At 37.4% G+C, this 25,232-nt stretch overlaps 1 protein-coding gene across 1 annotated transcript; it reads right to left on the bottom strand.

Moving 5' to 3' along the window:
* Positions 1 to 10,118: 10,118 nt before the first annotated feature.
* Positions 10,119 to 24,438, bottom strand: Rnf138 (ring finger protein 138, E3 ubiquitin protein ligase; the record flags this gene model as incomplete). The annotated part of the gene is given in 6 exon segments (XM_013507405.1): positions 10,119 to 12,370; positions 14,577 to 14,684; positions 17,420 to 17,531; positions 18,629 to 18,685; positions 22,686 to 22,801; positions 24,273 to 24,438. Coding segments are annotated over 6 exon segments (628 nt in total), but the record flags the coding sequence as incomplete, so codon positions are not given.
* Positions 24,439 to 25,232: the final 794 nt, after the last annotated feature.

Raw genomic sequence — 25,232 nt, 5'->3', positions numbered from 1 at the left:
AAAAAAAAAAAAAAAAAAACTATTATTTTTTTAAGAAACCTCTCCCTCCCTTCCTTCCTTGCTTCTTAGGGCTGGGGCTGTAGCTCAGCAGCACAAGCCCTGCCTGGCAAGTGCATGGTCCTGGACACACTTCTAACCAGTTTGGTTATTTGGTTTCCAGATTGGTGGTAATGCAAAAAATGAAGGCAAAATAAATGCAGAACCATTGCAGGTACATATTTCAAGAAATTGAAAACTATCTAAATTTGCAAATAGGAGACCAATAGTATATCTATATATTAAAATTGTGAAACTACTAAAAATATCCCTCTCAGGGGCTGGGGATTTAGCTCAGCGGCACAGTGCCTGCCCGGCAAGTGCAAGGTCGTGAGTTCAATGCCCGGTACCGGAAAACAAACAAACAAAAAAACAAAAAAACCAAAAAAAAATAAAAATATCCCTCTCAGATATCCATTGTACTACTTTTATACATAACTTGGAAGTCTTGAAGAAGTCATTATACATAAGAAAAGACTTACTAAAATGATCTTTAAAAAGAACTTGATTACTAATGAACACAGCAGGGCTCAAATTTTTTAAAAAGGAGAATGTTTTCAAAGCAAAATATTATGCCAATACAGAAAAGCAAAAACTGAAATTTCTTATGAATGTCATCAACTTTGGTATGAAATATTTTATTTGTTGCAGAACCCCTTTAAGTAGTTATTTTATTTTATTTTATTTTATTGTGGTAAAGAGGAATGTGGGGATTGATTTCAGGGACTTTACACTGAGCTACATCTGCAGCCCATTTTTTTATTTTGAGACAGGGTCTTACTAAGTCACCAAGTTACCTGGGCTGACCTCACACTTACCATCCTCCTGCCTGAGCTTTCCAGAATGCATCACACCTGGCCCAACACCTTCTTGAAGAAGTACCAAGAAATTTTAAGATATTACCACCCAATATTACCACAAAAATATAGTTTCTCACAACACACAGGTAAGTGGGAGGATGAACAGATGGAATGTTGCTTAGAAATGTTACCTTGACAGGATATCTTTTGAAGGATTTTTCTTTTTAAAGAAAAAAAGTGTTTGGAAATAATACCTTTCTTTTTTTGTTGTTGTTGTCTTGGAGACAGGGTCTCACTGTACAGTTCAGGCTGGACTTGAGCTCACTTTGTAGCCCAGGCTGGTCTCGAACTTGTAAGGATCCTCCTGCCTCAGACTCCCAAATGCTGGGATTACAAGTGTGCGCCATCACACCTGGCACAGAAATATCTTGTTTAGATTATAGGTGGAGGGGCTGGGGATTTAGCTCAGCAGCACAGTGCCTGTCTGGCAAGCGCAAGGTTGTGATTTCAATTCCCGGGACCAGAAAAAAGCGCCTCCCCCCAAAAAAATAGATTATAGGTGGAGCAATAGGCAACTACAGAAAGGGTGTCAGCTCCATAGGATTGTTCTCTAACAAAGTTTTTGTCATTAGAGTCCAATTATGAAAATCGGAAATAATTTTTGTTGTACGTGGTCAATTTTTAATACATTCCATTCTTCAGGGTACATTAAATTGTGATAAAGTTGCTGTCTTAGTTACTTTTCTCATTGCTGAGACAAAATACCCGACGCCCAAAGGCAAGAGAAGAAAGGTTTATTTAGCTCACAGCTTTTAGAGGTTTCAATCCATAATAAGCTGGGTCCAAGGCAGGGTGGTTTTGGCAGACAGGCAATCAGAGGAGAAACTGTTCATAGTGGTAGAAGACAGCAAAAGCAAGCAAGCAAGGGAGACAAGCCTCTTTCTGCCCCTTATATTGTGTCCAGGCTATGGGGATTAGGGTGGTGCAAATCCAGTCAGTGGACTGATCCAGCACTCATCCACCATTGCACCACCATCAATCCCACACTCTAAATTCAGCCACCTCCAAACCTCAGGACCACATGCAGCTCTGGGGGACCACCTAGACACAAGCCATAACAGTTACAAAGGTTTCGCTTCTACATTCACGATTATGCCACATATTCATTTTTGCCAAACTGACAAGTAGAGGTTAATACTTACATGGGGGAAATGCAAAAGATCTATATAGTAATAGCCAAAACAAATTTGAAAAATAATGAAAACAATGGAAAACTTTTACTTCTGTATTTCAATATTTACTATATAGTCATAATTATCAAGACTAGGGCTGGGGATATATAGCCCAGTGGCACAACCACCTGCCTGGCAAGTGCAAGGTCCTGAGTTCAATTTCTGGTACAAAAAAAAAGACTGTAAACCAGGTATGGTGGTGCATGCCTGTAATCCCAGCACTTGGGAGGCTGAGGCCAGGAGGACTGTCGCAAGTTCAAGGCCAGCCTGGGCTACAAAGTGAGCTTAAGGCCAGCCTGAACTGCATAGCAAGACCCTGTCTCAAAAAGACAAAAAAAAAAAAACAAAACAGACTGTGATACTGGTGAGGACAGATATGTAGATCAGCAGAACAAAATTGAAAGTACTAAAATAAATCCTTTTGTCTCTGGTCAAATGATTTCATCAAAAGTGTCAAGCAGTTCTGTGGAAAGGATGGCCACATGTGTTATCTACATGCAATTGCCATACGTCATGCTGTCTACAGATTAACCCAAAATAGATCAGAGATGAAACGAAGAGAACAAAACCAGTAGAAGAAAATGGTGTAGAAAAAACTCAAGACTTGGAGGAGGCGAAAATTTCTTAGCTGTAAGAAATTTCTTAGCTATAAAACACAGTCCATGAAAGAAAAAAATTGCTCAAAAGTGACCAATCTTATCAAAATTAAAAACTTTACCTCAAAATATACCAGTAAGAAAATGAAAAGAGGGCTGGGGATTTAGCTCAGCAGTACAGCACCTGCCTGGCAAGTGCAAGGTTGCAAGTTCGATTCCCGGTACCGGTAAAAAAAAAAAAAAAAAGTGAAAAGAATGTGCGTCCACTGTGAAACATTTTAAATTACAGATGTAATTAACAGGAAGAGTTTTCTGTCACCTATGAACCAAGAAAGGCAGGGATCTCTGAAACATTTCAAGGTTCTGTGAGGTCAAAAATATTTTCATAAAAGTTAAAGACAGAGAAACAGTTCATAGTGTTATTTTAGTTATTTTACTTTAAAAAGTAAAATAAAAGTTACTTGCCTTGCTCATACACCAACATATGCACCAGTGGTGCCCTGGCACTCATCAAAACAGTGGCACTGAATTTACTACTAGTCGGGGGCTGGGGACTTAGCTCAGCGGCACAGCGCCTGCCCAGCAAGCGCAAGGTCGTGCGTTCAATTCCCGGTACTGGAAGTAAAACAAAACAAAACAAAACAACAAAACAAATTTACTACTAGTCATTACCACCATGTGGTCAAGTCAAAAGTGAAAAAATTCTTTATTTCCCAAAAGAGTTACAGTCATCGCACACGTGTGCAAATACTATTGTTTCTCGTGTGAGAAACCAAAAGTATACATAAAGCCAAAAATGTGTAATAGGTACTGTAAAATAGGAAGAAATTGTTCAAATAAGAAGAACAAGGGAGAGGGAAGGGGGGAAGAAAGGAAAAGTCAGAACATTTGAGAAAAGGAGGAAAACATGGAAACAAACCTTGTGTAAATGGGGAAGGGAGAGGAGGGGAGTCTGAAGGGAAGGGAGGTGAAAGGGAAAAAACAAGTTATATCGTACAAATTCTCCATGATGAATGTTCTCGTTATGTACACCTAAAATGTACCAATAAAATATTTTAAAATAAATTTTTATTTTTTAAAAAGTAAAAAGAGTTAGAGTCATCATATCACAGTGATCCATGCAAGCCCATGTTTATAGCAATGCAGTTCACGATAGCTAAATCTTGGAAGCTGCCACTGTGTCCATCAAGATGAATGGATAAAGAAAAGGTTACTTATACATGATGGAGAGCTATTCTGCCATGAAGGGTAACTTTGAGTCATTTGGAGGAAAATGGATGCACCTTGAAACAATAATAATAACAAGGGCTGGGGATATAGCTCAGTGGCATAAGCGCCTGCCTGGCAAGTGCAAGGTTGTGAGTTCAATCCCTGGTACAGCAAAAAAAAAAAAAAAAAAGTAACAAATTAATTGGATACACAAGTTTAAATATCCCAAAGGATAAATAAAGAGCAAAACTGAAGACAGGTAATAGGAAACAGGAAAACAGAACTTGTGCAAATGGGAAGGGGACCAAGAGATGAAAGGGAGGGGTAAAAGGATATAAAAAGTTGTATTTTATGTACATGTACCAATGCCCCACAATGACTGTACAAACTTGTACTGATAAAATTTAAAAACAAAAACACTTAAAAATGTTCTTGATGAACCAATGAAATCTTTGTTCTAAAATTTAACCCTTCAGTAGAATTTTAATATCTTATTATGAGAATATCGGATGTACAAAGAGCATGTTTTCTGTTTTGTGCAATGGTTGTCTCAAGAAAATGTATTTATGCAATTTTTTGTCTTTTGAGACAGGGTCTTGCTATGCAGCTCAGGCTGGCCTTGAGATCACTTTGTAACCCAGGCTGTTATCAAACTTGCAAAGATCCTCCTGCCTCAGCCTCCAGAGTGCTGGGACTACAGGTGGGCACCACCATGCCCAGCAGCAATTTTTTTAAAAAAGAGACACGACAAGGACTTATTGGAGGCAGACATAGGTTGCACTCAAGAGCAGAGTTTGGGTGCTCAGAGAAATGAAAAGTTGGGAACTGAGGATCTTTTACATGTTTTGGGTGGTGGAAATCTGTGGAATTTGATAATCTAGATTTAGGTCTTTGTAACAGTTGACACATTGTGTCAATCTGAGAAGTTTAGAAGCTTAACAAAGTAACTCAGCAGAGGCTCCCAGAGTTAGGGCATCTGGCCCACGGGGAGCCATGGGCGGGGAGCGCCTGTCTTCTGGCTGGCTTGCTCCCTGCCTCGTAGGCCCCCGGAGGGAGGGCCCCCAGCGCACAGGGAGCCATGCGGCCATGAGTGCTGTTACGTGCTGGCCTTCAGATCGGCTGCCGCCGCTCAATTGAGAACTATCACGACACAGAGAAACAGTGACACAATTGGCCCACCATGCACCAGCTGCAGATGCCCACCCACGGACGTGTGTGAATCATTCAAACATGGAAAAACCCCTGGGAATACATCCTACACAACAGCACACTCTTGCTCCTGCCATTGAGAACCAGAAAGGTCTAGAGTCAGCAGAGGAGTAGCTGCTGAACAAGGACTCGGAGAACATGAGAATGCAGACTAAGCCCAAAGGGTCAGAGGTTCGGTAGACTGGAGTCATGAGAGCTGCTCAGAAGCTGTAAACCAGGAGGACCTTGCACAATACCTGCAGAGACTTCCTGGAAGCCATTCTTCTCTTGACAGTACAGGCTGTGGTGGAGCCCCGGAGAAGTCTGTAACAGGATTCCTGCTGCCGGTGCTGACAGTTGGGGAGAGGACACTAACTGGTTGTGGGGCCCCAATGCGATGGGAGGCTGGAGAGAAAACGCTACAAAAAATGGCTTTGGCCCCAGATGGCTCACTTGACTTTTGACAACCCTTAGGCTGTAACTACTTATTAGATCCTTCTTGCATATCTGTCTTCCTGAGAAACCACTTCTAAGATACCACCATGTATTACAGCAGTCATTGATATTTTCCTACTCATCTATCCCTAACTCTGTAATGTTTGTATTGTTCCTATCCTATTTCATAAATGGATGCATGTTTATTATTATGTGTTTCCTACAACAACCATTGAGAATAGTTAATGATCAATAGGTCACTCATGTATAGTTCTATTTATTTTCTTTTGAAGATACCTAAGTAGAGTACAACTACTGATAATCTCCTACCTCTTTTGTCTGTAACTATTATTTGTCTATTTGTTTTCCTGAGAAACTATCTTGTAGATAACAGTATGTAAAACAATAACCATTGATAATTTCCTACCACTTTGTCTGTAATTTGGTAAGGCCCCCCCATTATTGTTATTCTTCTTTTACTCTTTAAAATAAAATAAAATAAAATTTAAAAAGTAACTCAGCAGTTCTACATCCTGGGTGTAGAGGACATGGTCTAGGGTGGCTGTTTGCACTCTAGCATGCGGCAATGGTTGATTCATTCTCACCTTTGTTAAGTTTAACTGACTCAGCAGGGGGCCAGGGTCCTCACTTTGGAAACAACCTGAGCCTGTACAAGAGGAAGGCAGGACATGGTGTGAGTGCTACACCCACCCTGGGGTGGGTAGCCTGCATACAATATAAGGAAAAGAGGTCTGTTTCCTCCCTTTTAGCTGTTGTTGCTTTTGCTGCCTTCTCCTGCCTTGCAATGTTGCCCCTCTGCCATGCCACCCTGCCTGGAGCCAGCTGATTATGGACTCAAACCCCTACAAACTGTGAACTAAATAAACCTTTATTTGGGCATCAGGTATTTTATCTCAGCAAGTTTTATCTAGTGGGTGGGAAAGGATGGCTCTCCTATAGTGAGATAATGGTCAATTCATATGGGAAATTCCAAAAGGGTGGTCCATTCACAGGTCAATGGAAGCAAATTTTTTTTATGAGATCAACCAAATACTTTTTTCACGGCTTGACTATTTTTACCTAAGAGTGATAAAAAAAACCATGCTTATTCAGCTATAGTTATCTGGGGGGAAATGAGTATCATTTTAAGGAAGCAACCATTTGTTACCAATGATAAAATCTGAGTTTTACACAAAAATCAGAACATTGGAACTGGTGGGATTAGTGGTATTAATGTGATACAGTATCAAAAATGTCAACATTTGGAAGATCTTTATAACTAGGTGCACTATCTTCAGACTGACCATTTTACAATATTACTCAACCATGCATAAGGAAAAGATCTATTCAAAATGCAAGGTAGAACAATGGATTTTACTGGGGTTTTTTTTTTTAGTTTTTTTGAGACAGGGTCTCACTATACAGTTCAAGCTGGCCTTGAGCTCTTTGTAGCTCAGGCTGGTCTCAAACTTGCGAAAATCCTCCTGCCTCAGCCTCCTGAGTGCTGGGATTACAGGCGTGCACCACCATGCCTGGCTGGATTTTACTGTTAACAGTGACCAGTTAAATTTACCTTTTACAAAGTTCCCACTTGTTGTCATGGTGTAGTATCAAAGAATATCCACCTTCATTATCTTCAAGGTTTTACAAAAATCTCTTCCAAGTATATTATCTGTAAGACTAGATTACCTTCATGCCTTTCAACCAAAGTAATCTCAGTGAAGATCAAAAGCAGATGCAGATACACACAGGTTTAATATCCTGTATCAGAAGTGCTTAGGTACCAGAAGTGTTTCATCTCACCTTTTTTTGGTTCTTTTTCCAGTACCGGGAATCGAAATCACAACCTTGCACTTGCCAGGCAGGTGCTGTGACGCTGAGCTAAATACCCAGCACCCCTGATCTCACTTTTTGTATTTTGAAATATAATGAACCCTCGAGTTGCGACATGCAACTTGGGTTATGACTGGTATTTCAGGTTGGTGTTTTTTGGGGGTTTTTTTTGGTTTTTTTTCCAGTACCGGAAATCGAACTCACGACCTTGTGCTTGCGAGGCGGTGGCTGTGCCACTGAGCTAAAGCCCCAGGCCCGATATTTCAGTTTTAACTTATGACTGAAGTCTTGCCCCAAATGCCAACACCTCTGCTTCCAAAGGGTCTCAGATAGTTAACCCTTAAAAGAGTCTGGAAGGAATAGAACACACTTTCCTGTATGGGGCTGAAAAATCCTGGGCTAATGTCTAAGGATACTGACATCTGCCTGTACCCAGGACAGCCTTTCAGGACTCTACAGAGGAGCCTGACCCCTCAATTGACAACTTGAGTTACAACCAGCCCTTGGGGACGAATGGAGTTCGGGAAGTCAAAGGTCCACTGCATATGCACATATGTAATAAAATATATTGAGGGCCCCACAGCTAAACACAAAATCCATTTAGACTTCATAGGTATCTTATACACATAGCCAAATGTGTATATCTTATACACATTTTCAACACTATGTTTAGTGTACCCGTTTACAGCTTATCAAAGGATTGAATCAAGCCCTTAAATTTCACACTTGGTGGCATTTTGATTTCCAATTAGGGCTGCTCAATCTAAGAAAAAAATCCAACTGTCTCCATTAAGCCAAATATTCAAGACATCTGTAAAATGTTTTCCAAGGCATTTTCCACTAAAAATATGAGGCTGCTGAGCAGGGTGTCACACACCTGTAATCCCAGCACTCGGGAGGCTGAGGCAGGAGGACTAAGAGCTGGGAATTCAAGGCCAGCCTGGGCTACAGAGTGAGATCAATGCCAGGCTAGACTCTTCTTAAAAAAGGCAAAACAGCCGGGCGTGGTGGCAAACACCTGTAATCCCAGCACTCAGAAGGCTGAGGCAGGAGGATCGTTCTGAGTTCGACACCAGTCTGGGCTACAAAGTGAGCTCAAGGACATCCTAAACTGCATAGGGAGACCCTGTCTCAAAAGAGAGGGGAAAAAAAAAAAAAAAGCAAAAAATGTTTACACATTTGACTACCAAGTTATTTGAAATATTTCTAATATTACAAATAAATGTCCTTATAGAGAATTTGTTAATTATTGGGTAAAAATCAAGCATGACAAAAACTAAAAATCGGAGCCAGCTGGAGTGGAACAAGTCTGTAATCCCCACACTCGAGCTTGAGATAGGATTGATGTGTTTGAGGCCAGCCTGAGCTACAAAGTGGGTTCAAGGTCATCCTGAACTGCACAGTGAGACCCTGTCTCAAAAAAAAACAGCAAAATACAAAAATGCTGAGCAAAAGTAGCCAAATAAAATACTGCATATGCCCCTATTAAGTATAAAAGCAAGCAAAAAAAAAATCTCTGGTAAAAAGAATTGTGAAACAAGGAGACACAACACGATCCTAGAAATGATTTTTTTTTTTTTTTGAGACAGGGTTCCCCTATGCAGTTCAGGCTGGCCTTGAGCTCACTTTGTAGCCCAGGCTGGTCTCGAACTCAACAGGGATCTTCTTGCCTCAGCCTCCCAAGTGCACCACCACATGATTCTTCTTGATAGGACTACTCAGTTTACTGTTCACTTTCAGAATCACATACTATTACGCCCACTCGTGAAATTCCCTGTCCACTTTGTCTGTTTCCTTCTTCTCCATATCCCCCAGTGTGTCATTGAACTGATTACAGTGTCTTACACTCCCTATCCACTCTTTTCCTACTCTTGAATTCTGCGCAACAGCCCCTTTCATAATCATGCTAAGAATTTCTCTTGTATAGGGGCTAAGAGTACAACTCATTGGTAAAGAACATGCTTAGCATGCACAAGACTCTGACTTCAATCCCCAGCACTAAATGATATAGAAAATTAAAAAAGAAAAGAAAATTGCATGATCTGGTTTGTCAACCAAGCACACAATGCAGTATACCCACTTCTATACCTCACTCTACGATGAAGGAGTGTAACGACTGCTCTCTCTACCCCACTAGGCAACTGCTGTTGGGTCAGAGGTAAGCATTTTCTCGAAGTCCTTGTATTCCCCTCCCCTTAATCTCTACATACTTTAGTTCCATTTTTCAGACTTCTACAAAATCTAGAAATTGTATACTAGGTAATATCACTAAGGTATTATGAAACAGAAAATGATGAACTTTAGACATGTATGAACATGTTTTCTGGGTCACACCTTTTCTCCGTAAGCTAAAATATCACTTTCTATAAAGGGTTGTTTGAGCAGGAGCCCTAAGGAGGTTTTGTAGAATGTGGTTTAACGAAGATACTCACCAAGCAGCCACACTAGCACACAACTCTGTAATCGGCAATGTATGTATTCACGTACATAGCTTCGGTGCCCTAAGTAAGGGTGATTTCTGTACACAGATACTAACCACCTAACTACCTTTGTTTAGCTAACAGGATTAGAACTGCCCCACAGACACTTTATGAAATAGGTTTATAATGAAGTTTAGCATTTGGATAGAGAAACATGTGACGTTAAATCCAACAGAGCGTCAGCGTGCGGCTGCTGCTGCCTATCTACTTTAGGTGCACAGCAATGGGTCATCGCCTACGTCTTTCAGGCTGCGTTGTGAGTTAGATGCTGCTGTCTGCCTCTAGACAAATTTTAGTTAGACACACAGGTAGGAGAAAGCCACTTTTAATTGAAAAATAAAGCCATACATTTCAAATAAGACCGTGGGTAATAACAGAAACAGTAATTTGTTGAGAAAGCTTTCCTAAGTAGTTTCTGAAATTTAGGTATTCAAGTATTCCCTCTTTTATCCTGGCTCATCTTAAAGCAATTATTAAAACTAAGGACTTTTTCCATAAATGAGATGATGATGAATTAAATCTGTAGTCTACCATCCTTACTCCTAACCCACTGACCAAAGGAAGGGAGATTTTAAACCATTATTCCCATACTGAGAATTTCCCATAGAAAAGCAAAGTCACTATTTTCCTTATTGACAAAACTTATACGAAAGATACACCAGGCTATTAATATGTAACTCATTCACAAAATTTCAATATACAACTTCATCAAGAAGATCTCTACTACAATTTTCCTTTAAAGAATCTTCGAAATTCCAGAATGGTTTAGGCTGACAGTGGACACATTAAACTTTGAAAGAAATCACTAAAGTTATTGCTTTAAAATGGAAAAAACTATGGTCAAAGTCTCTTTTTAAAAGAGTTCTTTGACATCACTTGAGAAGGACAGAATGAAGGCTTTAAGATGTATGGCTTTTTTGTGTGATTATTATTACTATCTATAAATAAAGTCATTACTGTTTGGCTGAAAAAGGTTTTTATAAAAACTCCACTTCCAAAATTAACTTTTATTAAATCAAGTTTAAAAAGATGTTCACTGTAGAAAAGTCAACAAGGGTTTTAGGAGAACCAAAATACATCTTTTTATACAATATATGTATGTATTAGCAGCAAACTACTTCTGAGATTTTAAAATTTTTTTAGTTATTTATTTTAAAGAAAGCATAAACATTGTATATTAGTATGGAATGTCAGCAAATCCACTCTCCTTCACCTTTTATTCTGTAATTTGGCCCTTCCACAAAATACTTTAGGATTCCCATTACTGAATACTAAGAACAAACCTCATTTTGACAAAAAAGTAGTGAAAACAGTGGCTGGTAAAAATTTACCAGTTGCACATTATTTTTGAGAGTAACAAATGAGCACCATATACAGGTAATTATGTGTAAACTCAATTTTTAAGATGTAATAGCAGCCAACTATTCCATTTAACATTTGTTACATTTTTAAAGTTCAGTGACATACAAAATTTTAATCAAGCCAGATAAACACTTCAATCCTATATTGCTTTTTCATTTTTAAAATCCTTAATAGAAATTCTGTACATAACCTGACACATTGCATGCAAAAATGTGTATGTATATACGTATGCATACAAAAATGTATGCATACATATCTTTAGCTCTGAATGCATTTTTTAAAAACATTTATCTGTAGAATGTATCATCACCCAAAAGTTTCTACTGTAAGTTTGATCTTAGCTATTGAGAAACACTGGATATTGAAAGTTCTGAGGCCAAATAACTGTTACACAGCTTGGGATGTATCAGGTTTACAAATGAGCCAAACAAACAAGATGGAAATGACTTGCTGCTCAACGAAGAAATACATTTTTGTCTTGATATTTCTCGTTAATAGCAAAAAAAAAAATATTCTTACAATGACCTTACACTTTTTAAAGTTTAATTGCTAAAGAAAAATCTCACTAGTTTTCAAAAATACTGAACGTTATATAAATACATTTTTTTCATAGTTGAATTCTTCAGCTAGAATGTATTTTTAAAAACTTCCTTTGGATTATTCCCCTTAGCACTTCAAGTTTCCATTCTGCAACTCTGACAACTGGCTCAGATTTGTTAGGTTTACATTAAAAGCATCTTTCAGATTTGCTACTGTATTACCTGTGTACAAAAAAGTAAATGGGAAGAATTGCACCAAATTTCAAAAGCAACATAGCAATAAAAAAATCCAATCATATGTAATATAAAAAGAGATAAAGTACAACAGGAATTCCCTTTCCACCAATACATTAGTAAAATATAATCTTTTTCATGCTTTCAAAGTAATATTGTAACTTTCATTTTTTTAACTCGTCAAAAGGATGAAATAAAAATTTTTGGTGGCCTACCTTCATTTTTTAATTAAAAAACTTAAATAGACTGAAGTACTTTTATTAATATACACATCAAGTTATTGAAACGATGACTTCATGTAATTTTCCCTTCAAGATGGCACTTGCAGGCACAAAGATGCAAAGGTGTCTACAGACTTTAGATGTTTACTTGAAAAGATTCTTCAACAGCAGTCTGATACTGGGTCTCCTCATCTAGCTGAAGATTCTTAAAAAAAAAAAAAAAAATTAACATGTCAATAGGAAAATACTAAACCATTTAGTATTTTTCCCAATACATTACACACCCGGATATACAATATACACACTCAAGACAATTTATGTATAGCATACAGTGTACTTTAAAAACCTAAGATTAAGCTGGGCACAGTGACATGCTACTCACTATAGTTCCTACTACTCTAGAGGGTTAGGAAGAAAGATCATTTAAGCCCAGGAGTTCAGGCCAGCCTGGATAACACAGCAGGACCCAATCTTTTAATTAAATAAGTAAGACTGAAATACCTTAACTTTAATTAAAAATTAGGTTCAGCTGTACTTATTTAGAAATAAATTAGATTGGCAGAGAACAAAATTTATAGTGCCTGGTAATAATTAATCAAAATTTTACTTAACTGTAATCCAGTCATGTGAGGTAAATGTGTGTGAATTTCTAGAGAAGAATGCCAAGTATCTGAAGGCAAACTCATTTTAAAGATAAAGTGCATTTATTGAATTAACAGTGGAATAACTAATAGCTCTTTAACCAGAACATGAAACTAAAAACTACAGCTCACTCAATGTAAATTACGTAAGAAAACTAGTTCTTGGCCGGGAGTGTAGCTTCATCGTGGAATGTGTCCTTTACCAGCATGCCCAAGTACATGCTAACTTACAAAACAGAACAGAATAAAACAAACAAAAAACAACTACCTACTACTTAACTTCAACAATGCGATTTGTTATCAATTTTATGTCCCATGGATTTGCTTTAAGCTAGAAAGGCTTCTGTTTAACCTCAAAAAATTAAAGTTTTCTATGGCAAGGTAAAACAACCTCACAAATATATCAAAAGTAGCTGAGGAAATATTTTTGTTTTTCAAAATACAGTCCTTCAGACACAGTACCTCTTCTTATGATGAAAACTAAGTAATACTCTACAGTTATGTAATAAAATTGCTAAGACAACAGAGTACAGGTGAACTCCATATATACTTCTTTTTTCTTTTGGTACCAGGACTCAAACTCAGGACCGTGCACTTGCCAGGCAGGCATTTGTGCCGCTGAGCTACATCCCCAGCATACATACACTCATAATTGTTTTGAAAAAGCAAATTAAAACATGCAAATCCCACCAAATTAAAAAAAATGAAAAGGTAAACTTTGTTCATGCCATGGTGAGAACTGCATATACCTCTGCTTACCTAAATTGGAAAACAAGTATCAGCCATTCTTTGTCACTATTAATTCTGAATCAGACTTAATTACATTTAAGTTCAATAAAATGCAATTTCATAATTAATAAAAAAGAAACCACCTAATTTTTAAAGAAAAATTCTAACACATTTTTGCTTTGGGGAGCTTGTCGTCTTATTTTGTTTTTGCAGTACGGGGACTGAGCTCAGGACTTAGCGTATGATGAACAAGCTTGCTACCACTGAGCTACATTCCCAGCCCTTGTGGAGCCACTTTCACAAGACTTCTTTCACTCACCTTGTTAAGTTGTCAACTTACCTTTACAAGACAATTAAGCTCCATTTTAAAAGCAAATTAAAAAGTAAATAAATGAACTATGTGTCATGTGCTAGAGATGAGAGCACTATTACAGTGGGTTTAATAAGCAATTTATACAAGATGGAAATACATCCTCCTCAATATGCTGCACCAATTTTACCTCTCAAGTAGGTACAATTCTTCCGTAATTCCTTTTTTTTTGGTACCAGGAATCAAACTCAGGACCTTGTATTTGCCAGGTAGGTACTGTGCCACTAAGGTATATCCCCGGCCCACCTTAATTTTATAGACAATTTTTATATAAATCATTGTTTATCTGGAAGTTTGTTCTTTTTTTCTTTTCTTTCATTTTTTTTGAGTCTTGCTAGGTAGTCCAAGCTGGCCATCAACACCCTATGTAGTCCAGGCTGGCTTTGAGCTCACTCACAATCCTCCTGCCTCAGCCTCCTGAGTGCTTTGGGATTCAGGCACTTATCACAGTGTCAAGCAGGGGTTTGCTCTTAATTCTCTTTCTAGTACAGACAATAAATTCAGCTTTTACCATTTCTTTAAATTTCAGAATATTATTATCAAAAACAAAAGAACATGCTCTATATCCAGTCAATATGCTCCAACTGCTTGCCTTAAAACTCAGGTCTAGACTGAAAAGTTCATTTCACTTGAATGTTTAAACAGTACTTTCTTAATCTTGAAGAACTCACCACAAATTCTCCATAATCAAACTGATGTCTTTGATTTAGATGACTAACGAAATTTCTAGTAATCTGGCTAGGATCTCCCCAAGGAAGAGACACACAAATAGGACATGTCTACAAGAAACAGATTGTTTTGAATAAAAAATGAAATAATTAAACGTTATATAATTATTGAGAGTATTAAAACAACACAGGCTTATGTTATTGAAAACATCAGGCATATCTTGTTTTACTATACTTTGCTTGCATTTACAGAAACAATTTTTTTTACAAATTGAAGGCTTGTGGCAACCCTGCATGAGTAAGTCTGCTGTCACCATTTTTTCAACCAAGTAACTGATCATTAATTTCCTTTTCTTTTTTTTTTCCTCCTTTTGAGACAGGATCTCACTATGCAGTTCAGGCTGGCCTCGAACTCACTTATGCAGCCCAGGATGGCCTTAAACTCCCCACGATCCTCCTGCCTTAGCCTTAGGGGTATGCGCCACCACATCTGGCTAATTTCCTTTCTTTTTTTGTGTGTTTTTTTCCAGTACCTGGACTCGAACTCACGACCTCACGCTTGCCAGGCAGGCGCTATGCAGCTGAGCTAAATCCCCAGCCCTTAATTTCCTTTCTTATAATAAAGTATTTCTTTTTTTTTTTTTGGTTCTTTTCCAGTACCGGGAATCGAACTCAAGCTTGCGCTTGCCAGGAAGGAGCTGTGGCACTGAGCTAAATCCCCAGCCCCCAATAAAGTATTTCTTTACCAAAGTATGTATTTTGTCTTTATTAAACATAGTACTGTTGCAGACATTTAAAAAAAAAACTACAGTGTAAAATTAACTTTTACTTACACTAGAAATCAAAAATAGATTTTTCATTTTATTGCAAATTTGCTTTATTGGAGACAGCTGAAACCAACCCTGCAGCATCTCCAAGGTATGCCTGTACATGAAAACCATTTCAAAAGGGAAAATTCCATCACTAGGTCATTTCCTAACAAAATTACCTTAAATAACAGTAACATAATGCAATGTAATGAGATCTTACTCTATTACTTTAATCTCCATTTACAGTTTCAACAGAATCACCACATCCAGCCTTATAACACCAATTCTGAGATATTAACTGTCTACAACATACTACATAGTATAGAATCTCATTTGATCTACACAAAACTGTAATTATTAGCTGCGTATCATTTGTATGTAAAATGTAATGAAGTAATTCTACAGTTTAAGTTGTACCCTTAAAGTTTCTTTTCTTTTTTGTCTGTTTGAGATAGGGTCTCCCTATGCAGTTCGGGCTGTGGCCTTGAGCTCACTTTGTAGCCCAGGCTCGTCAACTCCCAATGATCCTCCTGCCTCAGCCTCCCAAGTGCTGGGATTATAGGCGTGCGCTACCATGCCCAGCTACTCTTAAAAGTTTCAAATGAAGTACTACAACTTTAAAAATAAATGGATGAAATACTTAAATGATATAAAAAGAACTGACACTAGCCAAAGTTTACTATACATTCATTCAATATTATGCAGAAATAAATAAAAATTTCCAATATAATAATCAGTGAAGTCACTTTTTTTTTTTTTAAAGACAGAATCTCGCTGTGCAATTCAGGCTGGCCTTGAACTCACTTTGTAGCCCAGGCTAGCCTGGAACTCCTCCCTCTGCCTCCCAGAGTACTGGGATTACAGGCCTGTGCTACCATGCCCCGGCAATGAAAAGTCTCTTAACTATGAAAGGATTTCCTAGGGACTTCCATTGGCACTGTCATTTCTTTATCTGAAAGAAGCTGATGCCCTTCCAAAAAGCAAAGTAGGTGATTTGTCTCCTGGGGGATATGCAAGCATTTAAGGGAATTTTCAACAGTTAATGCAGGCTATGTTTTTCACAAATTGTTCTAACATCCACTGAAACATCTTAGAAATACGATTTTTGTCAACACATCTTCCTCCATTCATATTTGCGAAGACAGTATTTATGTATCAAAATGTTTAGTGGAAAGGGAAGTAGCTCTTTTCAGCTCAGTCAACTCCTCTTCCACAAGCCACAGTTAAAAATCACTTCTCTGGGAAACTCACGTTCAACGTGACGTGTTCTAGAACTATTACCATAATGTTGGAACCCTGCACTCAGCTCTGTCTTCATTATTCATCAAATAGTTCCCATCACTTTCTAATTCACCCTCAACACGGCATCAAAGACATATGTATACATTAAAATCAAAGTATGATTCTTTTCCTTCTTTGCTTTATAAAATCATATAATGTAGTAGGTCCTGCACGGATACAAACTAAAAATACTTACTGGCTTTATTCTTACTTACAGGTGTTTTTACCTGCAACAGATTCATCTGATTAAACCCACAGTCTGCAGCTAAGAGCAAAAAACTAAAAAGGCCCAACAGAAACATGTTCTGCTATTACTCAATAATGAGCCCCATGTTCATTTTTCATTATTTTTCTCCAGACCATTCTATACTACCTCACAGTAAGCACCTCCAATTTTATGATGTAAATTACTGGAATTTTAATTTCTTCTTGGAATTTTAATTAACTTATTTTGTTTCACTGTCACCAAAATTGACAAAAATCTATTGTATTTGATAGCACCTCTTCTTTCTATTTTTGTATTTTTGTCTTGTTTTATTTTTTGAGGCAGTTCTGGCTGGCCTTGAACTCACTTCAGGTTCACCTTGAATTTGCAGTGATCCTCCAGCACCAGCTCCCCAAGTGCTGGGATTACAGGCAAGCACCACCTCATCAGGCCCCATTCTAAATTTACATCAATGATCTTCCGTTCTCTATATATGAAATGAAATAAAAGCATGCTTTAAGCACAAGACTGCCTTGAACACTCATACATACCACAGGAACTATCTGGAATAGGTGGTTACTATTACAGTGATCCAGGAGGCGTTGTCTGGTAAAATTGGACTCTTGACACAAGGGACACTTGAAGGTGGGATGCCCAGAGGAACTGAAAAAATTAATTAATTTTAACATCACTCAAGCATTATGGCACTTTCAAAATGTTCTCAACAAATGATCTGGAGTAGAAGTTCTCAATCTCAATTGACAGTACCACTGTTTGTTAATTTTTTCATGGTGCCTAATAGTCTAACACAAAACCAAAAACTTAGCTGTTTTGAAGTAGTCTGGACCTCAATTACAATCATTCATGTAATGCCAACAAATGTCACTGTGTATACCCTGAAAATTTTAAATATCTTGCAATGCCTCACAGTTTGGAAACCTTCTATCCCATGGATCTCAGGATATAAAACTTTTAACACAACGTGGCCATAATTCACGTCTCACCGTTGGGTGGTTTGAACCACCAGTGAAACACGTTAATCTATCCCGCACCCTAGGAATATAACATACAACATTCACACACGCACACATAAAAGAAATGATCACCAAAATGAAGTACTTCAAAGTATTCTAAAGATCAAGCATCAATAGGGTTATAGTATCTCCAGCACTCAGCAGGGGCAGTTTCAACATTGGTAACTCTGCTTGAGTAGCACGGAAGAAACCTAACAGTCAAAGAGCATTGCTTACCTCTTCCAATTTGATGTGATTCTTTGTTTTTGTTTTTCTTTTTGAGACAGAGCCTCACTATGAAGTGCAATGAGCTTCAAACTCACTATGTAGCCCAGGGTGGCCTCAAACACATAGATCCTCCTGTTTTAGTCTCTAAGTGCAGGGATTACAGGCACATGCCACCCCCACAACCTGCTAATCTGATTCTTAAAGGCAACAAGTATGTTATTTCTTTTGTTTGGTACAGGGAATCAAACTCACAATCTCATGCTTGCCAGGCAGGCACTGTGCCACTGAGCTAAATCCCCGGCCCAGTTTATTTCTAAACTACTATAAGCTAGAGCATTAACTGAATGAAAGTTTAACTCAGAAATCTAGGGCTGGGATGCAGCTGTGATACAGCACTTGGCCTAGCATGTGCAAGGCCCTGGATTCATTTCTCAGTTTCACAAACCTACCCAAAAAACTATTATTTAATAAAGTGATGAATATTATTTAGTGAAGTAGCAGAATTTTTCAAAAGCTTACCTTGTATTCTCTTGGTAAGTATCTGTATTATCAGATGTGGATGTTTCACTCCTATTACTTAAGAAGCAAAGGGGAAGAAAAGTTAATACTCCAAATAATAAAGTCCACTAGAGGTTCATTAACTTAAACTGTTAATAAACAATAGACTGAATTTGTTTCAGAAGTCTGAACTTCAAATAGTTCCTGACTATGAAATAATTACGGCATTAATTATTTCAAGTAAATTAAAATAGGACTGCTTATTAGGGTCTTAACCGTATCTTTTAAAATGAATAAGCAGTTATAAAAATATTGATTAGCGAATATAGAATTTTGCATTTATCTTAACTCTATTCCTCTACCAGTAAATTTTTAAATGGTGACATAGACTCAAATGGAGCCGGTTTAAGAAAATATTTTAACATTTTAAATGGTTATATTTCAATCCCCTAAAAGCAAGAAACTAGGATTCACTAACATTTAATACATAGAGCATTCTGACATCTCCACTTGTACCCTACACCCAAGTAACACAGATAAGGAATATTCTAGAATCCAGAGGAAATTGGGGCTGCTCCACTGATTGTCACTTATGAGCTTAATAAAGCATTTCATCAACGTGATCACTTTCATAAAGGTTCTTCAGCTGGGCATGGTGGCATACACGTATAATCCCAACACTCACTCAGCAGGCTAAGGAAAGCAGGACGCTCACAAGTTTGAGGCCAGCCTGTAATGCATTTAAATTTTACATCAAGTATCAGGCTTTCAAATGATGTGTATTGTTTTTAAATAAATATACAAATACTGGAAGTATATACTGAATTACTTTACCAATAGGAATAGGCAATCATAACTTTTTTTTTTGATGGTACTGAGGACTGAACTCATGGCCTTTGCACTGAGCTACATCCCCAGCAATTTTTTGTTTTTCTGATTTTTAATTTTGAAATAGTCAAAAATCACTAAACTGACTCAGGTGGGATCAAACTCTCAATCTTCCTGCCTCAGACTCACAAAGTGCAGGGATTAGAGGCATGAGTTACCAGCTTATAAAACTTCTGATTTTCAAATGCTTTCTTTGCTCTCTCATTACAACTACTTTGCAGTATGAAGAGTATTACCATCAGTCTAGTCTTCCACAGCCATCCTTATATCATACCTAGGCTACCATCTGGAAATCCGTAATTGTTTTGTTTTGCTTTTTGTTTTGAGATGGGGTCTAGCCACACTTATGTATCCCGGACTGGGCTAGAATTTGAGATCCTCCTGCTAGAGCCTCCAGAGTGTTGGGATTAAAGGTGTATGCCACGGTGCCTGGTTCAACTATATGAACTGTTAAATGCACAATCACAAATCCCAGCACTCAGGAGGCTGAGACAGGAGGGTTGTTGTGAGTTCGAGGCCAGCCTGGGCTACAAAGTGATCTCAAGGCCAGCCTGAACTGACCCTGCCTCAAAAAGACAATAAAAAAAAAAAAAAAAAAATATATATATATATATATATATGCTCTTCTTGAGCTGGGCATGTGGTACACATCTGTAATCCCAGCTCTTAGGAGGCTGAGGCAGAAGAGCCACAATGAATCTGAGGCCAGCCTGGCTTACAAAGTGAGCTGAAGGCCAGCCTAAACTGCATAGTGACACCCTGACTTAAAAAGATTAAAAAAAATATATGTACATAAAATCACAATTTCTATTCTATTCTTTTAAGACAGGGTCTTGCTACATAGTCCAAACTGGCCTTAAATTTCTGGCAATTCTCCTACTTCAGCCTCCTAAATTCTGGGGTTACAGGCATGCACTGACAACTGGCACAGTACGGATTTTAGACCCAAGACATTAGAAAAATGGGTCTGTATTTTAGACCCTGGACATCAGCTAAGCAGGACGTGTGTATTTGTGTACAAATTCTCACAGATTATTCTTTCAAGTAACTCCATTTAATAAAGAAATCAAATTCCACATATAAACATCATGGAGCACATGCAGTATACATATATCTTTATTTTTATTATTATTTTTTTTTTTTTGGTTTTTTTTCCGGTACCGGGAATTAAACTCATGACCTTGCACTTGACAGGCAGGTGCTGTGCCACTGAGCTAAATCCCCAGCACCCAAATATCTTTAAAGGTACCTTAAAACTCTAAAAGGAGTTAAAAACTATAGTAAGCATCACAGTTGATAGAATTTTAATTACATTCCCACTAAAATCAAAAATAAGAAAAAAGATGCCCGTTGTGTAACACTGGATAGAGCCCCTATTTAATATAATAAACCAAATATGATATGAAGCATTAAATTAAAGCAACAAGGCCGGGGATACAGCTCAACAGCGCCTGCCAGGCAAGAGCAAAGTGGTGACTTTGATTCCCAGTACCAAAAAACAAATAAATAAATGAATAAATAAATATATAAATAAAGCAACACTACCTCCATAAAAAAAGCAATAGTTCCCCCTCAAAAGAAAGTAAAAATAATAAATCTAAAAAAAACCTATGGGTAAATCATTAGAACTATTATAAATAATAACCAAAGTTGCTAGACATAAGAATATGGATAAAAATCTTAATATTCCTACTTATTAGTAACAAGTAAGATAATTAAACACAAAAAGCCCATTTATTTTGCCACAAAACCTTAAGGTTTTTCTAGGAAAAGATAGTAAAGGGTCAAGAGATAGCTTTTTTTTTTTTTGGACACAAGGTCTTGCCAAGCAGTACAAGCTGGCCTTCAACTCATTTATGTAGCCCAGACTGGCCTCAAACTCACTGTGGTCCTCCTGCCTGAGCTCCCAAGAGCTGGGATTATAGGTGTGTACCACCATGCCCAGCTCAAGAAGAGCATAAAATTTTTTTTTTGGTCTTTTTTGAGACAGGGTCTTGCTATGTAGTTCAGCCTGGCGTTGAGCTCACTTTGTAGCCCAGGCTGACCTCTAATTCGTAAGATCCTCCTGTCTCTCAGTATCCTGACCCTCCTGCCTCAGTCTCCTGAGTGCTGGGATTACAGGTATGTGCCACCACATTGGCCATATTTTTAAAAGGAAAACAAGAGACTTACTATGAAAGCCATAGGAATTAATATAGTGCAATAATGTAGTAACAGAGCAATAAATAATGAACCAAAGGAACAGGATACAGAAATGTGCAGGACAAAAGGGCATTTTAACTTAGTGAGAAAAGAATAGATTCCTCAATGAGTAACACCAGACAACTAGTTAAGACACCATCTCAAAATAAAAAATAAAGCCAGGCGTGGTGGCACACACCTGTAATCCTTGCCTGTTATCCTAGCACTTGGGAAGCTGAGGAGGAAGACTGTACCAAGTTCAAGACCAGCTAGGGCTACAAAGTGAGCTGTAGGCCACCCTGAACTGCAAAGTGAAAGCCTGTCACCAAAAGACCAAAAAAACAAAAATAAAATAAAATAAAATAAAAATAAAGGCTGGGATGTAGCTCAAGGTAAAGGCCTTCCATTAAACTAAATCCCTAGTACCACCAAAAGAGAGTAAAATAGAAGAATGTAATAGTACCAAGTCTCAATTTTTATATATTATCAGGATAAAAATTTCAAGTAACTATTTGCTAGATAACAATAAAATCAAACTTTAATTTTCAATTACATTACTAAGAGGGATTTTTCTCTAATTTTCAAATCATTTCTGTTGCAAAATCAATTTTTAAAAGGCCTTTAACTCTAAAGTTGAATTTTTATTAACTCAACTGTACATTCTTGGAATGATTTTAAGTAACACAAGCTTAAATACATCATGAAAACAATCTAGACACAACTGATCTACACACAATTAAATATGCCAAATGAATTTTGGAAGCAAATGCTGTAGTTCTGTACTTAATGTAATTTATTTATTTTATTTATTTATTTTTTTTTTTTTTTCCGGTACCAGTACTCAAACTCACAACCTTGCAATTGCCAGGCAGGCGCTGTGCCGCTGAGCTAAATCCCCATCCCCCTTAATGTAATTTAAACACACAAAATTTTTTTAAAAACCATGTACGTCCCAAAACAATTCCATTTCAATTGCACAATTCTACTCGGAAGGATGAATATGGCTTACCTGTTCCCTACAGAATCTTGAGAAATGTGAAAGTTTGGAATGACAGAAGAAACACCATATTCATCCTGATACTTCTTACAAGATTTGTAATGATGTCTCATGCGATAAAACTTAATCTGAAAATTATTGATTAAAAATGTAATTTTTAATTTAAAACAGAACTCAAGATGTGAGATACTATCAACAAAAAGGATAAAATACTAAATATTCCATTTAAGCAAACCTTTTTTTAAAAAATAAATGATTTCTTTTAAACTGTTTTATTTTTATTAATACATGTTTGCAGTACATGATTACATTCATCATGGGGGCTGAGACATATACATAACCCATCTTAATTCTTTTTACGGCCCCTTAATTCTTGAGGTGCTAAAAATAGCTAATATATTTTCATTCTGTAGATGCAAAGACCGTGCACAAAAAGTCTATCTTCCACAAATACTGTCAAATAAAAATTAATTAGTAATTTTATACTTGAAATGTACCCTTTTTTTTCAGTTGAGACAGGGTCTCACTATAGTTGAGGCTGGCCTTGGACTCTCTATGTAGCCCAGGCTGGCCACAAACTCACAGCAATCCTATTGCCTCAGTCTCTCGAGTGCTGGGATTATAGGCATGCACCACCAACCACCAGCCCAGCTGAAATGATACTATTAAAAAAAAATGAAAAGTACTAAGAAATTGCCTCAGGCTATTGGCCATTTCTTTATTTAACTGCTATAACCTCAAAGAGTTTAAAGAATTAAATAGGGATATTTTTCAGTTTCTTACTGAAGAGTAAACCCAGAATCTCTGAAGGATGTTTTCCAGCTTCCTTTCATTGCCCAGTTTGTTCAACACTTCCTCCAAAGCGATGGAAAAGCAGAGCTGACTAGTTTTGCTATTTGAAATAGCAACCAGTTTTGCTCACTGACTTTATCAGCAATTAGGAAAAAATGTCTCCAATACATGTATAGGCACATAGATGTAATACTCAATGCCTAACCACTCCTCACCACTTCATTCCCTCTCCAACAGTACAATGAAATCAAGATCAGAGAATTAATGAAGGTTATTTGCCAACACCTGATTTTTTCTACCTGTTCCTTAAAAATGGACCAAGGTCTTCTACAAACTACTGTGTGATTTTCTTAGACAACTACATAAATAAAATGGGCAGCTAGAAAGTTCCTTGATTAATTATATCCATTTGGCCAATCTACTAACATTTCTATGTGTAAAGTTGCATTAATGTAATATTACTGTTAAAAAAAAAAAAAAACCAACTAAGGGTTGAATCTGTAAACACAATGCGGTATGAAGGGGCTAAGTCTTCATTTAGTTAACTCAGTAAGTAATCAGTGATCCAGTACTTCAAGGAAAACACCGTAAAAATTATGGCAAATTTGGAGATTTTTACTGTTCCGTTTCTATTCCCCAAAAGTTTATAATCTAGTAAATTCTATAGCCATACCACTTTTGGGCTTTTCTACCTACTTGCCAACATAAATAACACCTCCCTCTTTAAAAGCGCACCCACCAAGGGAATTCAAACAAGAATTTCAAAGTAGAACTTTAACTTTCAGAAGAGCTATGTCACATTTCTACCTGTTTTGCACAACATCTGCAGCTACCAGAAAACTTGCGCATGATGTTTTCAAGATCTAAGGCCCGTTCTGGACATGCTCTTTCTCTTCTAGTCACATTTCCACGACACAAGGGACAATGTATTCCACTTTCTCTCATTGCGGTCAGGAAACATTTTCTACAGAAACTAAACCAAACATTTGTGAAAGGTTAATCACAGAAAAAATTACATTTCATTTGTATTTAAAAACAACTGATTCTAGATATACATTTATGCTAAACAAGTCAAGCTATGTAAGAAAAAATAGTGAATCTTTAAATTTTAAAATATTACCGCAAAAAACACAAAAATCCCCCACACAATACTCCACTCCTGCTTTAAACACACAGATCTCATCATTTTTTCCATTTCCTGATGCAGTTCTGGAAGTCCTCTTTCATGAGTGACGATCGCACAGGTTCATGACTGCCTCCATGCCCTCAACTGATCCAAAACATGTATCTTTTGTAGTCATTTTGACGTTGGGAAAGAGCCAGATGTCGCACGGTGTCAGATCTGGTGAATGTGGTAGAGAAGGACACATATAATGTTTTTATTTGAGAGAAATTGCTGTAAATATTGTGGACAGATTCAGGATATTGAGGCAGCCACAAAAAGAAAACTCATTAAAAAGCATTTCCAGAACTGCTTCATGTAGAAAGTGGCAAGAACAATGGGATAAGTATGTTTGAAACAAAGGGGAGTATTCCGAAAGGAATTCATGCCAATGTCTTTTATTGCAATAAATTTTTTCAATTTTTAAACATTCATTGTATTTAACACACCCTGTTTCTCAAAAATTCAACAATGATTTATGTGTATTTCTCAGATAATAAGACTAGTAACTGGGGCTGGGGATTTAGCTCAGCGGCAGAAGCGCCTGCCTGGCAAGCGCAAGGTCGTGAGTTCGGTTCCCGGTACCGGAGAAAAACCAAAAAAAA

The sequence above is a fragment of the Chinchilla lanigera genome, unplaced genomic scaffold (genome assembly GCF_000276665.1).
Source record: "Chinchilla lanigera isolate Chin_1 unplaced genomic scaffold, ChiLan1.0 scaffold00001, whole genome shotgun sequence".
In the NCBI taxonomy this organism is placed as follows: domain Eukaryota; kingdom Metazoa; phylum Chordata; class Mammalia; order Rodentia; family Chinchillidae; genus Chinchilla; species Chinchilla lanigera.
The sequence above is the reverse complement of the archived record's forward strand: the minus strand, read 5'-3'. Positions and strand labels throughout refer to the sequence as shown.